Source organism: Cherax quadricarinatus, chromosome 13, assembly GCF_038502225.1.
Source record: "Cherax quadricarinatus isolate ZL_2023a chromosome 13, ASM3850222v1, whole genome shotgun sequence".
NCBI classification, from domain to species: Eukaryota; Metazoa; Arthropoda; class Malacostraca; order Decapoda; family Parastacidae; genus Cherax; species Cherax quadricarinatus.
The window spans coordinates 6498145-6516712 of NC_091304.1; the positions used below are offsets into that span (position 1 = coordinate 6498145).

The 18568-nt window shown below is 40.3% G+C and overlaps 1 protein-coding gene across 7 annotated transcripts in view; it reads right to left on the minus strand.

Moving 5' to 3' along the window:
- LOC128688501 (uncharacterized) overlaps positions 1 to 18568 on the minus strand; it is a 784466-nt gene that overhangs the window by 373715 nt on the left and 392183 nt on the right. For all 7 annotated transcript variants that reach the window (XM_070084425.1, XM_070084432.1, XM_070084431.1 and 4 more), the window contains one exon: positions 13625 to 13762. In XM_070084425.1, coding sequence (XP_069940526.1) covers positions 13625 to 13762 — 138 coding nt within the window. The remainder of the gene's footprint in view (positions 1 to 13624; positions 13763 to 18568) is intronic.

Sequence of the window (18568 nt, forward strand, 5' to 3'; positions counted from 1 at the left end):
TGTGACCGTGGCGTTAATCCTCACGAAATTTTAATTTCCACGCCAAGTGTATATATATATATATATATATATATATATATATATATATATATATATATATATATATATATATATATATATATATATATATATATATATATATCTGCTGCGTATTTATGTTGGAAACTCAGCTGGACGCATTACCAGCTGGACGCAATACCAGCTGGAAGCAACACCATCTGGAAGCAACACCAGCCGGAAACAGCTCTAAAGAGTACCACCAGGAAGCAATGCTAGCTGGAGGCAATACCGTTTCAACCACCTGGGAGACTCCAGCTGAAAGACTCTTCCCTAACACAGCTGTGTGTAGAGCTTTATCAAGAGTCCTAAATAGAGCTCTATACTGAGCGAAACGTCGTCCTCAGTAAGGTGTGTTCTTCAAATTGAATCATTTTTCCCAGTATTGCCTGCAGCAGCCCATTAGCTTCCACAAAGAGCTGTCTAAACAACAATCACAAGAGCAGACTACAGCACTAACAAAGGCAGCTTCGTACAATATCCTGGGATTAGTTGCGTTCCTTCATGTTGATCATTAATGAGAAACATGAGAACATAAATGAATGGAGGAGAACTGAGAAGTTACAATAACAAATGGGTAGGAAGGCTCATCTCTCACTCCAGGTATTTCTCATTCGTGTATTTGTCCTGTCTGGATGTGTAGTTGTCCAATAGATTGTGTTTTTGTTGTTGCAATGTGTTGTCTTTGTTCTTGTTTGTTATTTTCTTTAATTTATAGTCAGGAGTTAATTTAATTTTTTTTGTCACATGTTTCTCTGTTCTTGTCTACCCGATACTTACTGTTCTAGTTGTCTGTCTAGTTGTGATATCTGTCAGTCAAGCTTGGACGCCTGTCAGTCAAGTGTGGACACCTTTCAGACAAGCTTGGACACTTGTCAGTCAAGCGTGGGCACCTGTTAGACAATCTTGGTCACTTGTCAGCCAAGTGTGGACACCTGTTAGACAAGCTTGGTCACTTGTCAGTCAAGCGTGGACACCTGTTAGACAAGCTTGGTCACCTGCTAGTCAAGCGTGGACATCTGTCAGACAAGCTTGGACACTTGTCAGTCAAGTGTGGACATCTGTCAGACAAGCTTGGTCACTTGTCAGTCAAGTGTAGACAACTGTCAGACAAGCTTGGACGCCTGTCAATAGAGTGTGGACACCAGTCAGACAAGCTTGGACACTTGTCAGTCAAGCGTAGACACCTGTTAGACAATCTTGGTCACTTGTCAGCCAAGTGTGGACACCTGTTAGACAAGCTTGGTCACTTGTCAGTCAAGCGTGGACACCTGTTAGACAAGCTTGGTCACCTGCTAGTCAAGCGTGGACATCTGTCAGACAAGCTTGGACACTTGTCAGTCAAGTGTGGACATCTGTCAGACAAGCTTGGTCACTTGTCAGTCAAGTGTAGACAACTGTCAGACAAGCTTGGACGCCTGTCAATAGAGTGTGGACACCTGTCAGACAAGCTTGGACGCCTGTCAGCCAAGTGTGGACATCTCTCAGACAAGCTTGCACACTTGTCAGTCGAGTGTAGACAACTGTCAGACAAGCTTGGACACTTGTCAGTCGAGTGTAGAAAACTGTCAGACAAGCTTGGACACTTGTCAGTTAAGTGTAGACAATTGTCAGACAAGCTTGGACACTTGTCAGTCGAGTGTGGACACCTGTCAGACAAGCTTAGTCACTTGTCAGTCAAGTGTGGATACCTGTCACAAAGCTTGGTCACTTGTCAGTCAAGTGTGGACACCTGTCAGACATGCTTAGTCACTTGTCAGTCAAGTGTGGATACCTGTCACAAAGCTTGGTCATTTGTCAGTCAAGTGTGGACACCTGTCAGACAAGCTTTAACACTTGTCAGTGAAGTGTGGACACTTGTTAAGCTTGGACACTTGTCACTCAAGTGTGGACACCTGTCAGACAAGCTTGGACACTTGTCAGTCAAGTGTAGACACCTGTCAATCAAGCTTGTCAATCACTTGTGGATACATGGGAAGATCAGAACTCACTGATATCCATTTAGTGTATAATTGTAATACTGAATTCCAAGCAATAATAACAATAATAATAATAATAATAATAATAATAATAATAATAATAATAATAATAATAATAATAATAATAATAACAATAATAATAATAATAATAGTAATAATAATAATAATAATAATAATAATAATAATAATAATAATAATAATAATAATAATAATAATAATAATAATAATAATAATAATAATAATAAGTAATAGTAGCAGTATCTAGATATAAATTCTTAAGTAAATTGTTTGGCTAACAGCAAAGATGTGGGAGTGCTGGAAGAGTGTGCGTGTTGACCGTCAGGGTAACGGATAATCTGACCTATTTTAGGATGAAACTGCGCTCGTTGGAGGAAAAAAAATCTCTCACAGATTAGCCAATGGTCAAGTAGGCTGTCTGCTGAGCCGACTTAGTAAGTGAAAACTCTGTTGGTGTGGGTGGCCAGGGATTGACTGTGCACCAGAAGGTTGGTGTGGGTGGCCAGGGATTGACTGTGCACCAGAAGGTTGGTGTGGGTGGCCAGGGATTGACTGTGCACCAGGAAGGTTGGTGTGGGTGGCCAAGAGGTTGACGGTTCACCAGGAAGGTTGGTGTGGGTGGCCCGGAGGTTGACGGTTCACCAGGAAGGTTGGTGCGGGTGACCAGGAGGTTGACCTCCCACAAGGAAGGTTGGTGTGGGTGGCCAGGACGTTGACCTCCCACAACGAAGGTTGGTGTGGGTGGCCAGAAGGTTGACCTCTCATAAGGAAGGTTGACGTGGGAGGCCAGGAGGGTGATGGTTCACCAGGAAGGTTGGTGTGGGTTGCCAGGATGTTGACGGTTCACCAGGAAGCCTGGTGAGTGGCCAGGAGGTTCACCTCCCACCAGGAAGGTTGGTGTGGGTGGCCAGGAGGTTGAGCTCCCACAAGGAGGGTTGGTGTGGGTTGCCAGGGGGTTGACGATTCATCAGGAAGGTTGGTGTGGGTGGCCAGGAGGTTGACGGTTCACCAGGAAGGTTGGTGCAGGTGACCAGGAGGTTGACCTCCTACAAAGAAGGTTGGTGTGGGTGGCCAGGAGGTTGACCTCCCACAAGGAAGGTTGATGTGGGTGGCCAGGAGGTTGACCTCCCACAAGGAAGGTTGATGTGGGTGGCCAGGAGAGTGATGGTTCACCAGGAAGGTTAGTGGGGGGTGGCCAGGAGGTTGACGGTTCACCAGGAAGACTGGTGGGTGGCCAGGAGGTTGACGGTTCACCAAGAAGGTTGGTGGGTGGCCAGGAGGTTCACCTCCTACCAGGAAGGTTGGTGTGGGTGGCCAGGAGGTTGAGCTCCCACCAGGAGGGTTGGTGTGGGTGGCCAGGGGTTTGATGATTCATCAGGAAGGTTGGTGTGGGTGGCCAGGAGGTTGACCTCTCACCAGGAAGGTTGGTGTGGGTGACCAGGAGGTTGAGCTCCCACCAGGAGGGTTGGTGTGAGTGGGCAGGAGGTTAACGGTTCACCAGGAAGGTTGGTGTGGATGGCCAGGATGTTGACCTCTCACCAGGAAGGTTCGTGTGGGTGGCCAGGAGGTTGACCTCTCCCCAGGAAGGTCTGCCGTCCTGATAAAGAGTCTGCATGGGCTTCTCCTTATCTCTCTATCTGGCAAGACAGTGATAGTGTGATAGTGTAAATGATGGTGAAAGTGTTTCTTTTCCGGGTCACCCTGCCTCGGTGGATATATATATATATATATATATATATATATATATATATATATATATATATATATATATGCGCAAGGAATTCGCGATAGCAGGCGAAAAATACACAAACACTGATCTCTGGCTGAAGGAGACTCTAACCTACGAACCTTAGGACAAGGTACGCAGTGCTTTACCAATCTACCCACACTGGAGAATACCTTGGCGTGTAGCTTGCGCTACACGTTTGATCCAAGGCAGCCAGCTTGGATCTGAAAGCTGGCTGCCTTGGATCAAACGTGTAGCGCATGCTACACGCCAAGGTATTCTCCAGTGTGGGTAGATTGGTAAAGCACTGCGTACCTTGTCCTAAGGTTCGTAGGTTCGAGTCTCCTTCAGCCAGAGATCAGTGTTTGTATATATATGTCGTGCCGAATAGGCAGAACTCGCGATCTTGGCTTAAATAGCAACGTTCATCTTGCCATATAGGACAAGTGAAAATTTGTGTATGTAATAATTTCGCCAAAATCATTCTGAACCTAACGAAAAAAAATGTATTTCACTGAGTTTGTTTAGTATTAACTTATTGTAAACAAATCTAAAACATATTTAGTTGGGTTAGGCTAAAATAAATTGTTCTTGTTATAATAAGGTTAGGTAAGTTTTCTAAGATTCTTTTGGTGCAAAATTAAAAATTTTTACATTAACATTAATGAAAAAAACATATCTTTAAACGTATAAAAGAAAATTTTAGAAAGGACTTAATTTTAAATGAGTTCTTGGTAATTGACCAGTTTTACATATTCGGCACGACATATATATATATATATATATATATATATATATATATATATATATATATATATATATATATATATATATATATATATATATATATATATATGCAATAAGATCACAGTAAACAGGTGATTTCAGAATATGCAAAACAACCACTCTGAAAGAATAGAGAAATTCCAAGCGCTTTCGTGACTACTCACATTATCAAGGATAATGTGAGTAGTCACGAAAGCGCTTGGAATTTCTCTATTCTTTCAGAGTGGTTGTTTTTGCATATATATATATATATATATATATATATATATATATATATATATATATATATATATATATATATATATATATATATATATATATATATATATATACATATATGTATATATATATATATATATATATATATATATATATATATATATATATATATATATATATATATATATATATATATATATATATATATATGTACATCATATATATATATATATATATATATATATATATATATATATATATATATATATATATATATATATATATATATATATATATATATATATATATAGTAGGTTGGCAGACAGCAACCACCCAGGGAGGTACTACCGTCCTGCCAAGTGAGTGTAAAACAAAAGCCTGTAAATTGTTTTACATGATGGTAGGATTGCTGGTGTCTTTTGTCTGTCTCATAAATATGCAAGATTACAGGTACGTCTTTCTACTTCTACTTACACTTAGGTCACACTAAACTTACAAGTACACGTTTATTTATACACACTCATCTGAGTTTTCTTTGATTTTATCTTAGTTCTTGTTCTAATTACTTTTCCTTTTATATCCATGGGGAAGTGGAATAAGAATCTTTCCTCCGTAAGCCATGCGTGTTGTAAAAGTCAACTAAAATGCCGGGAACAATGGACTAGTAACCCCTTTTCCTGTAAAAATTACTAAAAAGAATAAGAAGAAGAAAATTGTCAAAGTGGGAAGTCTGAATGTGCGTGGATGTTGTGCAAATGATAAGAAAGAGATGATTGTGGATGTTATGAATGAGAAGAAACTGGATGTCCTGGCTTTAAGTGAAACAAAGCTGAAGGTGGTGGGTGAGTTTCAGTGGAGAGGAATAAATGGGATTAGGTCAGGGGTTTCTATTAGAGTTAGAGCTAAAGAAGGAGTAGCAATAATGTTGAAGGATAAGTTATGGCAGGAAAAGATGGACTAAAAATGTATTAATTCAAGGATTATGTGGAGTAAAATAAAGGTTGGATGTGAGAAGTGGGTTATAGTAAGCGTTTATGCATAGTTCTAGCTGCTCAGTCAAATTATGTTCCAAATAGGGAAATCAGATCAAACAAAAATGATCCTAAATGGATGAACAATAGATTAAAATATTTGATTGGTCAAAAGAGACGCATATATAGGCAAATCAAAAGAGGAGAGGGGCAATTAAGAAATCGATATATTCAGTTAAAGAGAGAAATAAAAAAAGGAATTAGAAAAGCAAAAAGAGATTGTGAGGTTAAAGTTGCAAGAGATTCGAAGACTAACCCAAAAGGATTCTTTCAGGTATACAGAAGTAAGATCAGGGACAAGATAGGCCCACTCAAAAGTTCCTCGGGTCAGACAGTGATAAGGAAATGTGTAGAAGTTTTAACACATACTTCCTCTCAGTTTTTACACAGGAGGATACCAGCGATATTCCAGAAATGATAAATTATGTGGAACAGGACGATAATAAACTGTGCACGATTAGGGTCACAAGTGACATGGTCCTTAGGCAAATAGATAAATTAAAACCTAACAAATCCCCAGGCCCTGAGGAACTGTATGCAAGGGTTCTAAAGGAATGTAAAGAGGAGCTTAGCAAACCTTTGGCTAATCTTTTCAACATATCACTACAAACTGGCATGGTGCCAGATAAGTGGAAAATGGCAAATGTGATACCTATTTTCAAAGCAGGTGACAGGTCCTTAGCTTCGAACTATAGACCAATAAGCCTAACCTCCATAGTGGGAAAATTTATGGAATCAATAATTGCCGAGGCAGTTCGTAGCCACCTTGAAAAGCATAAATTAATCAACGAATCTCAACATGGTTTTACAAAGGGGCGTTCCTGCCTTACGAATTTATTAACTTTTTTCACTAAGGTATTTGAGGAGGTAGATCATGGTAATGAATATGATATTGTGTATATGGACTTCAGTAAGGCTTTTGACAGGGTCCCACATCAGAGACTATTGAGGAAAATTAAGGCATATGGAATAGGAGGAGAAATTTTTTCCTGGATAGAGGCATGGTTGACAAATAGGCAGCAGAGAGTTTGCATAAATGGGGAGAAATCAGAGTGGGGAAGCGTCACGAGCGGTGTTCCACAGGGGTCAGTGTTGGGCCCCCTGCTGTTCACAATATACATAAACGACATAGATGAGGGCATAAAGAGCGACATCAGCAAGTTTGCCGATGACACCAAAATAGGCCGTCGAATTCATTCTGACGAGGACATTAGAGCACTCCAGGAAGATTTGAATAGACTGATGCAGTGGTCGGAGAGGTGGCAGATGCAGTTTAATATAGACAAATGCAAAGTTCTAAATGTTGGACATGACAATAACCATGCCACATATAAACTAAATAATGTAGATCTTAATATTACGGATTGCGAAAAAGATTTAGGAGTTCTGGTTAGCAGTAATCTGAAACCAAGAAAACAGTGCATAAGTGTTCGCAATAAAGCTAATAGAATCCTTGGCTTCATATCAAGAAGCATAAATAATATGAGTCCTCAGGTTGTTCTTCATCTCTATACATCCTTGGTTAGGCCTCATTTAGATTATGCTGCACAGTTTTGGTCACCGTATTACAGAATGGATATAAATGCTCTGGAAAATGTACAAAGGAGGATGACAAAGTTGATCCCATGTATCAGAAACCTTCCCTATGAGGATAGACTAAGGGCCCCGAATCTGCACTCTCTAGAAAGACGTAGAATTAGGGGGGATATGATTGAGGTGTATAAATGGAAGACAGGAATAAATAAAGGGAATGTAAATAGTGTGCTGAAAATATCTAGCCTAGACAGGACTCGCAGCAATGGTTTTAAGTTAGAAAAATTCAGATTCAGGAAGGATATAGGAAAGTACTGGTTTGGTAATAGAGTTGTGGATGAGTGGAACAAACTCCCAAGTACAGTCCTAGAGGCCAGAACGTTGTGTAGCTTTAAAAATAGGTTGGATAAATACATGAGTGGGTGTGAGTTGGACCTGATTAGCTTGTGCTACCAGGACGGTTGCCGTGTTCCTCCCTTAAGTCAAGGTGACCTGACCTGACTAGGTTGGGTGCATTGGCTTAAGCCGGTAGGAGACTTGGACCTGCCTCGCATGGGCCAGTAGGCCTGCTGCAGTGTTCCTTCGTTCTTATGTTCTTATGTTCTTAATTGCGTGGGAAGTTTTGAACCAAGTGTGAGAGTACTTGTGGTTGGGGATTTTAATGCTAACGTGGGAAAAAATGTTGTGGAGGGAGTAGTAGGTAAATTTGGGGTGCCAGGGGTAAATGAAAATGGGGAGCCTTTAATTGAGCTATGTGTAGAAAGAGGTTTGGTAATAAGTAATACATATTTTATGAAAAAGAGGATAAATAAATATACAAGGTATGATGTAGCACGTAATGAAAGTAGTTCGTTAGATTATGTATTGGTGGATAAAGGGTTGATGGGTAGGCTCCAGGATGTACATGTTTATAGAGGGGCAACTGATATATCGGATCATTATCTAGTTGTAGCTACAGTTCGAGTAAGAGGTAGATGGGATAAGAGGAAAATGGCAACAACAAGTAAGAGGGAGGTGAAAGTGTATAAACTAAGGGAGGAGGAAGTTCGGGTGAAATATAAGCAACTATTGGCAGAAAGGTGGGCTGGTGCAGGTATGAGTAGTGGGGAGGGGGGGTTGAAGAGGGTTGGAATAGTTTTAAAAATGCAGTATTAGAATGTGGGGCAGAAGTTTGTGGTTATAGGAGGGTGGGTGCAGGAGGAAAGAGAAGTGATTGGTGGAATGATGAAGTAAAGGGTGTGATAAAAGAGAAAAAGGTAGCTTATGAGAGGTTTTTACAAAGCAGAAGTGTTACAAGAAGAGTAAAGTATATGGAGAGTAAAAGAAAGGTGAAGAGAGTGGTGAGAGAGTGCAAAAGGAGAGTGGATGATAGAGTGGAAGAGGTACTGTCAAGGAATTTTAATGAAAATAAGAAAATTTTTTGGAGTGAGTTAAACAAGTTAAGAGAACGAATGGATTTGTCAGTTAAAAACAGAGAAGGGGAGTTAGTAGATGGGGAGATGGAGGTTTTGGGTAGATGGCGAGAATATTTTGAGGAATTTTTAAATGTCGACAAAGAAAGGGAGGCGGTAATTTCATGCACTGGCCAGGGAGGTATACCATCTTTTAGGAGTGAAGAAGAGCAGGATGTGAGTGTGGGGGAGGTGCCTGAGGCATTATGTAAAAGGAAAGGGGGTAAAGCATTTGGAACTGATGGGATCATGACAGAAATATTAAAAGTAGGGGGGGACATAGTGGTTGGTATTTTTGTTTAATAAATGTATGAAAGAGGGGAAGGCACCTAGGGATTGGTGGAGAGTGTGTATAGTCCCTTTATATAAAGAGAAGGGGGGCAAAACAGATTGTAAAAATTATAGAGGAATAAATTTACTGAGTATACCAGGAAAAGTGTACGGTAGGGTTATTATTGAAAGAATTAGAGGTAAGACAGAATGTAGAATTGCGGATGAGCAAGGAGGTTTTAGAGTGGGTAGGGGATGTGTAGATCAAGTGTTCACGTTGAAGCATATATGTGAACAGTATTTAGATAAAGGTAGGGAAGTTTTCATTGCATTTATGGATTTAGAAAAGGCATATGACAGAGTGGATAGGGGAGCAATGTGGCAGATGTTGCAAGTGTATGGAATAGGTGGTAAGTTACTAAATGCTGTAAAGAGTTTTTATGAGGATAGTGAGGCTCAGGTTAGGGTGTGTAGAAGAGAGGGAGAATACTTCCCGGTAAAAGTAGGTCTTAGACAGAGATGTGTAATGTCACCATGGTTGTTTAATATATTTATAGATGGGGTTGTAAAAGAAGTAAATGCTGGGGTGTTCAGGAGAGGGGTGGGATTAAATTATGGGGAATTAAATACAAAATGGGAAGTGACACAGTTACTTTTTGCTGATGATACTGTGCTCATGGGAGATTCTAAGGAAAAATTGCAAAGGTTAGTGGACGAATTTGGGAATGTGTGTAAAGGTAGAAAGTTGAAAGTGAACATAGAAAAGAGTAAGGTGATGAGGGTATCAAATGATTTAGATAAAGAAAAATTGGATATCAAATTGGGAAGGAGGAGTATGGAAGAAGTGAATGTTTTCAGATACTTGGGAGTTGACGTGTCGGCGGATGGATTTATGAAGGATGAGGTTAATCATTGATGTGATGAAGGAAAAAAGGTGAGTTGTGCATTGAGGTATATGTGGAGGCAAAAAATGTCATCTATGGAGGCAAAGAAGGGAATGTATGAAAGTATAGTAGTACCAACACTCTTATATGGGTGTGAAACTTGGGTTGTAAATGCTGCAGCAAGGAGGAGGTTGGAGGCAGTGGAGATGTCCTGTGGAAATTAGGAGAAGGTGTGGAGTTAATAAAATTATTAGTCAGAGGGCTGAAGACGGTTTGTTGAGGTGGTTTGGTTATATAGAGAGAATCGATCAAAGTAGAATGACATGGAGAGCGTATAAATCTGTAGAGGAAGGAAGGCGTGGTAGGGGTCGTCCTCGAAAAGGTTGGAGGGAGGGGGTAAAGGTGTTGTGGGCGAGGGGTTTGGACTTCCAGCAGGCGTGCGTGAGTGTTAGATAGGAGTGAATGGAGACAAATGGTATTTGGGATCTGACGATCTGTTGGAGTGTGAGCAGGGTAATATTTAGTGAAGGGATTCAGGGAAACCGGTTATTTTATATAACCGGACTTGAGTCCTGGACTCACGAAATCGTAATGACACGATTGCAAACAAACCATACCCCGGCCGGGACTGAACCCGCGGTCAGAGAGTCTCAAAACTCCAGACCGTCGCGTTAGCCACTAGACCAGCTAGCCACAATAAGATTCGTCCAACTAGGTATATTTCTACACCATAGGAAGGTTAGCACAGGCACCACTGTGACCACAAATGCAAGTTTTTACAGACGAATCTCCAGCTAGCGTGGCCGTGACGAACTCTAGCTCAAGTCCCTGACCGCGGGTTCAATCCCAGCCGGGGTATGGTTTGTTTGCAATCGTGTCATTACGATTTCGTGAGTCATGTTGACGGCAGTGAGGGGACTTGAGCTAGAGTTCGTCACGGCCACGCTAGCTGGAGATTCGTCTGTAAAAACTTGCATTTGTGGTCACAGTGGTGCCTGTGCTAACCTTCCTATGGTGTAGAAATATACCTAGTTGGACGAATCTTATTGTGGCTAGCTGGTCTAGTGGCTAACGCGACGGTCTGGAGTTTTGAGACTCTCTGACCGCGGGTTCAATCCCGGCCGGGGTATGGTTTGAGTCCTGGAAATGGGAAGTATAATGCCTGCACTCTAAAGGAGGGGTTTGGGATATTGGCAGTTTGAAGAGATATATTGTGTATTTTTATACGTATATGCTTCTAAACTGTTGTATTCTGAGCACCTCTGCAAAAATAGTGATTATGTGTGAGTGAGGTGAAAGTGTTGAATGATGAAAGTATTTTCTTTTGGGGGATTTTCTTTCTTTTTTGGGTCACCCTGCCTCGGTGGGAGACGGCCGACTTGTTGAATATATATATATATATATATATATATATATATATATATATATATATATATATATATATATATATATATATATATATATATATATATATATATGTAGTTGTAAAAATTTCAGATAATTAGAGTAATACGTCGTTACATCCCACAAAGCAGCATATAAATGCCTCTGAATTTCTTTTCCCCGGAGACGTATGCCTTGTTGAATGACTTAGAATTAGAATAGAACTTTGTTTTTTGGCTCTGCCATTGTCTGTTTTTTTTTTTTTCCCCTCTCGACTTCTTCCTCTTTTGTTCTCTTTTTCCCATGCCCTTTCTTCTCTCACAATGTTCCAGTTCGTCAATATTTTATTTTTCCTAAGCTTGCCTTATGATTTATTCATCTTATTTATATATCTTTTTTGTTCTCTATTTCTCTGTATACAGTTTTCTTAATTTCTGTCTATTTAGTGTTCCTTTGACTTTCTTCTACTATAGTTACCTTTATTCCTATGTCTCTCTTTTTTTTGTTTGTCTTTATCTACCTGTCTGTCTGTCTGTCTGTCTGTCTGTCTGTCTGTCTGTCTGTCTGTTTGTCTGTCTGTCTGTCTGACTGTCTCTCTCTCTGTCTCTGTCTGTCTGTCTGTCTCTCACTCTCTCTCTCTCTCTCTCTCTCTCTCTCTCTCTCTCTCTCTCTCTCTCTCTCACTCCCTCTCTCTTCCTTTATCCTCCTCTCTCACATTATTCCTATCACTGTCAACACAAATCCTCCCAAAAAATAACTACCATCACACGGCTCCAGGGATTAACCATAGGGATTTGCAACGCTATTACGTTAAAAAGGGAGAATAAATCCGCTAGTAATCTCCCCTTATCATCCTCCATTACCATTGTTATTACCACTCTCTCTTAATGATCTTACAGGGAATATACATAGTTTGTATTGATAAATTTGTATAGTTTAAATTTGTATTGTGTTACAGTACTGTTGTCTATGTAACACCAACGTTGCGTCTCCCACAACTATATAACGTAAATTTTGCGTTACATAGTTATGAGTTGCGTCAGTTCTGAGGCTTGTGGTTCACTGATAGTGTGTTCGGTTCCCAAGCGGGTTCGTGATTTATGGGTAAGTCTCCTTGTACTTCCTGCACCTGTTTACCTCTTACTACCTGTTTACCTCCTGCATCTGTTTACCTCCTTCACCTGTTTACCTCCGGCATCAGTTTACATCCTGTTTACCTCCTGCATCTGTTGACCTCCTTCACCTGTTTACCTTCTACAACTGTTTTCCTCCTGCATTTGTTGACCTTCACCTGTTTACCTGCCGCACATGTTTACCTCCTGCTCCCTATTTACCTCCTGCATCTGTTAACCTGCACCTGTTTACCTCCTGCATCTGTTTATCTCCTGCATCTGTTTATCTCCTGCATCTATTTACCTCCTACATCTGTTTACCTCCTGCATCTGTTTACCTCCTGCATCTGTTTACCTCCTGCATCTGTTTACCTCCTGCATCTGTTTACCACCTGCATCTGTTTATCTCCTGCATGTATATACCTCCTGCATCTGTTTATCTCCTGCATCTGTTTACCTCCTGCATCTGTTTACCTCCTGCATCTATTGACTGCCTTCACCTGTTTACCTCCTGCATATGTTTACCTCCTGCATATGTTTACCTCCTGCATATGTTTACCTCCTGCATATGTTTACCTCCTGCATCTGTTTACCTCCTGCATCTATTGACTGCCTTCACCTGTTTACCTCCTGCATATGTTTACCTCCTGCATATGTTTACCTCCTGCATCCTTTTACATGTTTCTTTACTATTATCGACAGTTTACATGTATACATGCATAATTTACCAGTGTCTGTAGTGTGTAAACCTACTTTAAACCTTTCGTAATTGATACCGACAAATGGTTTAAAAAAAACGTTTCGGTTCTGGTCCCAGGACAGAAACGTTTCCTAATAAACAGGTATGTCGTAGTGTTGCTCACGTGCCCTTTAAAACCACGTATTTACCTGTTAAATATGTCAGTATTAGTAGCGGGATGTTTACTTGTACAATGTTCGCGTTTGTAAACAAACTATACCACGAACGGGGTTAGAATCCGCGATCAGAGAGTCTGATCGTGGGTTCTAACCCCGCCCGTGGTATGGTTTGTTTGCAATTGTGTCATTACGATTTCGTGAGTCATATTCGTGTTTGTAGTGAGTGCAATGGTTATCCGTACAATATTCGTTCTGGTAGTGGGTACACAGGTTTTAAAGTGTACAATGTGGCACTGCAGTGAGTGCATGAGGTGTACCTGTACAATATTCCAGTGTTTGGCAGCCTTGGCGATGGGACTGGTGACGTGGGTGCAGGCGGCGCCGAAGAGCATCACTTTCCTGGGCTCCTTGTACATCATGTCGAAGAATGACTTGGTTCCCACGGCTGTGTCGCACTGTGGGAGAGACAAGGGAGGAGAGTTACGTTGTGTCGCACTGTGGGAGAGACAAGGGAGGAGAGTTACGTTGTGTCGCACTGTGGGAGAGACAAGGGAGGAGAGTTACGTTGTGTCCTACTGTGGGAGAGACAAAAGTGTTGCGTTGTGTCGTACTGTGGGAGAGACGAGTGAGTTACATTGTGTCGCACTGTGGGAGAGACAAAGGAGGAGTGTTAAGTTGTGGTAGGAGGAAAGAGGAAGTATGGTGAGGTTGTTGGTGGTTTGGTGGGGATGGTGGTGGTGTGGTGGGGGTGGTGATGGTGTGGTGGGGGTGGTGGTGGTGTGGTGGGGGTGGGGGTGGTGTGGTGTGGGTGGTGGAGGTGGTTAAAATGGTGGTGGTAATATTAATATTATTGTTAGTAATTTAAAAAATATCGATAACAATCAAAACACAAACTGATCTTTAACTTTCTAACCAATAGAACACAAAGAGTAATAGTGAAAGGAGTTAAGTCAGAGACGGCTACAGTGACAAACTGTGTTCCACAAGGTACAGTACTCGCTCCCATCATTTTCCTCACCATACCTAACAAAGATGGAGATGTTAACCACAGATAGGACGTGTCTTCCTTTGCAGACTATACTAAAATTTGCATGAGAGAGTCATGCACTGAGGACACTGTAAATCTCCAAGCGGATATAAACCAAGTCTTCCAATGGGCCGCAGAAAATAATATGAATTACAATAAGGACTAATTTCATTGATTTCCTCGTGGAAAACTTGAGGAAATAATAGCTAGAGAAGAGCATAAAACACATTCTAACCACCCAATAGAGAGAAAAACCAATGTGAAGGATTTAGCAGTGATGATGTCAGAGGATCTTATCTTCAAGGATCACGACAATGTTACTAACACAACTACGAGGAGAATGATAAGATGGATGTTGAGAACCTTCAAAACAGGAGATGCTAAGTCAATAATAACCATCTAAAAGTCACTTGACCTCTCTATGCTGGAATACTTCTGTAAACTAACAGCCCCTTTCAGGGTAGGCGAAACTGGAGATCTGGAGAATGTATAGATTACCTTTACTGAATGTATACGTAGAGTCAAGCACCTTAATTACTGTAAACGTTTGAAGTCAATTGACCTGTACAACTTGAAATACAGGCGAGAAAGATACATCATAATTTACACCTGGAAAATCCTAGAGGGACTGATCCCAAATTTGCACATAGAAATCACTCCTTACGAAAGCAAAACACGTTAAAGGTCCAAAACTTTTCAACAGTCTCCTATTGTACAGAAAAGGGGGGGGGCGGTTACCAATAGACCCCTGACTGTCTTTAAGAGGGAACTAGACACATACCTAAAGTTAGTACCTGATCAGCCGGATTGTGCTTATTACGTTGGATTGCATGCAGCCGGCATTAATCTCAGTAGTAGTACCAGTAATCAGTGTACCAGTAGATGAGGTGGGTGGTTGGTGGTGGGTGAGTGAAGGGAGAGTGTGGGGCGGTGGGTGAGGTGGTGACTCTCGCTGGCGCTCTGGCGCGCACCCCACTCACTACCCATGAAGGTGGCTTGATAAGCCACTCTATGCCACAGGAATGGTGAAATTCACTCTTAGCATCCAACAGGGAGCACAAAGCGATATATAAGACAATACTTCAGAGGAACTTCCAGAGGAACTTGCGTGGCTTACTTCTCTCAGCTGGGAGCTGGGTTAGAAGCTGGGTTGGCTGACTGGCTTAACCCACGAGAATGGCTGACTGGAAGACGGGTAACGATGCACACAGCATGAAGGAGCAGGTGGATGACAGGAGACAGGCTGGAAGACAGGGTGGAGGTGGTGAGTGAGGGTAAGCGGCTAGCTACGGTTCACCTTTTGACCCGCCGGCTACTCACAAACAGTCTTCTAACGTCTTGAAATACCCTTAAAAAACTTAATCCACGCTATCACACCGCTGTCACCATTTATCATGTGGGGGGTTCGAACACGTGGATAGGGTAAAGTAATACTCACGTAGGCTGGAAGTACGTATAATTATAACGGTAAGTATGGAAGAGCCAAACAGCCGTGACCTGCCTCCTTGCTCACTCTCGTATAACTAACTAACCCCAGTACCCATATGTGAGGGGGGTGTTTGAAATACTGCTGTGGTCAGCACAATATGAATACAGACAGTGATTCACGCAGAGACGGTTGGTAGTGAGTCATCTACTGGTACACTGGTTACTGGTACTACTACTGAGATTAACAGCCTGGCTGATCAGACCTTAATCTACTAGGAGGCCTGGTCATTGATTGGACCAGGGGGCGTCGACCCCCGGAACAACCTCTAGGCAGATTTTAGGCAAGTAGGAAGCAAATACACACAGTTAAATATGATAACAATTAAAGCCACAACAAATAAAGCCGACATTTAAAATCAACAACAATCAAAACCACAACAATCTAAATCAACAACAATCAAAACCACAACAATCTAAACCAACAATAATCAAAACCACAATAATTAACAATAATTAAAAAAACAAGAATACCAGACCAACTAAACCAAGAGAAATAAAAACATCTCTAAACCAGAGGAACTAAACCAACAATAGCAACAAGCAAACAAAAAAAAATCAAGCCCACTGTTAGGAATAAATCTAAAGCAATTTCAATAAACAAAACAAAGTGTAGGCAAACAGTCAAACAACAATAGACAAGTTTATAAAGCTTGTGGGGGAAACAAAAGTATTAATAAGTCAGAAGACAAAGGTTCCAAAGGTTCCAAAAGGTACAGGAGTCGAATTTTTAGCTGTGGATTACACCTGCACTCTCTGAGACCTGAACCTTACCGTCATTTGTCTGTGTACCTGTTTCTTTCTATCTTTCTCTCTCTCTCTATCTCTCTCTCTCTCTCTTTCTCTCTCTCTCTCTCTCTCTCTCTCTCTCTCTCTCTCTCTCTCTCTCTCTCTCTCTCTCTCTCTCTCTCTCTCTCTCTCTCTCTCTCTCTCTCTCTCTCTCTCTCTCTCTCTCTCTCACTCTCTCTCTCTGTATATATATAAATATTAAACCCTTCCAAAACTGACATAAAAAACAAAACTAACATATAAACTAACACAAAAATCTGACCTGACCTATAAACTAACGCAATTCTTTTAAGCTGAATTCTGCTATATTTAAATTTATTTATCATTCTTTAAAATCAATGTTATATATATTTTTGTCGTAATGCTCAGAGCGATTTCCGTTGATTTATAGCAAAATAAATTTTAATTCGACTTATTCGGCAAAGTGAACCCTTGCCAAATAGGCCAAACTGGACCATTCGGTTTAATACGCACGATATATATATATATATATATATATATATATATATATATATATATATATATATATATATATATATATATATATATATATATATATATCGTGCCGAATATGTAAAACTGGTCAATTAGCAAGAACTCATTTAAAATTAAGTCCTATCTGAAATTTTCTCTTAAACATTTAAACATATATTTTTTTCAATTTAAAAAAAAATTAATTTTGCACCAAAAGAATCTTAGAAAACTTACCTAACCTTATTATAACAAGAGCAATTTATTTTAGCCTAACCCAACTAAATATATTTTAAATACGTTTACAGTAATTTAGTACTTAGCAATCACAATCAAATATATTTTTTTCGTTAGGTTGAGAAAGATTTTATGCGAAATTATTGTATACACAAATTTTTACTTGTCCTATATGGCAAGATAAGCGTTGCTATTTAAGGCAAGATCGCAAATTCTGCCTATTCGGCACGACATATATATATATACATATATATATATATATATATATATATATATATATATATATATATATATATATATATATATATATATATATATATATATATATATATATATATATATCTTTCCGTCTGTATATGTGTGGCTGCCTCGCGTGAGAAACTGGACTTGTGAAGAGTGGGACTTAGATCTTAGGCAGTCACAGGACGGGAAGTTTTTACCAGCGGCTTAAAAGTCTGTTTGGAGACAGTTTGGTAAAAAAAAAATTACATTCTTGCTGAAGCGTTCCACCAAAATAGGTCTCTGAGTCCGTGATGGATTTGATTCCACTATATACTGGTTGACTGATGGATCAACCCGAGTCTTCTTGCGCTACTGATTAACTGAGACTCCGATCGATTGTTCGGGTTGCTTGATGAGTTGGTTGATTCGGGGTGATTGGCTGATAGCCTTCACGAGTGATTGATCGCTTCGTTAAGGGAAACCATGGGCAGGTTGACCCATTGAGTGGTTAATTGACTGGCCCATTGATTCATTGACTAACTGACAGACTTTGTAGGTAAGGTATTATTATTTTTTTATATCCGTCTTCTTCCATTAATTTGTTTTTTCTTCTTCTTTTCCTCCTGTTCCCCTTCATCATCTTCCTTCTAGTGCTCTTCTTCTTTTTCTTCTTCTTGTTCTTCTTCTTGTTCTTGTTCTTGTTCTTGTTCTTCTTCTTCTTGTTCTTGTTCTTCTTCTTCTTCTTCTTCTTCTTCTTCTTCTTCTTCTTCTTCTTCTTCTTCTTCTTCTTCTTCTTCTTCTCCTTCTCCTTCTTCTTCTTCTTTTTCTTAGTCTTCTTATTGTTCTTCTTCTTCTTTTTAGTCTTCTTCTTCTTCTTCTTCTTCTTCTTCTTCTTCTTCTTCTTCTTCTTCTTCTTCTTCTTCTTCTTCTTCTTCTTCTTCTTCTTTTTCTTCTTCCCCATTATTACATGGGGCAAGGTTATCCCTTCTTTCTCCTCCTCCTCCTCCTTCTCCTCCACTTCCTTCGTCTC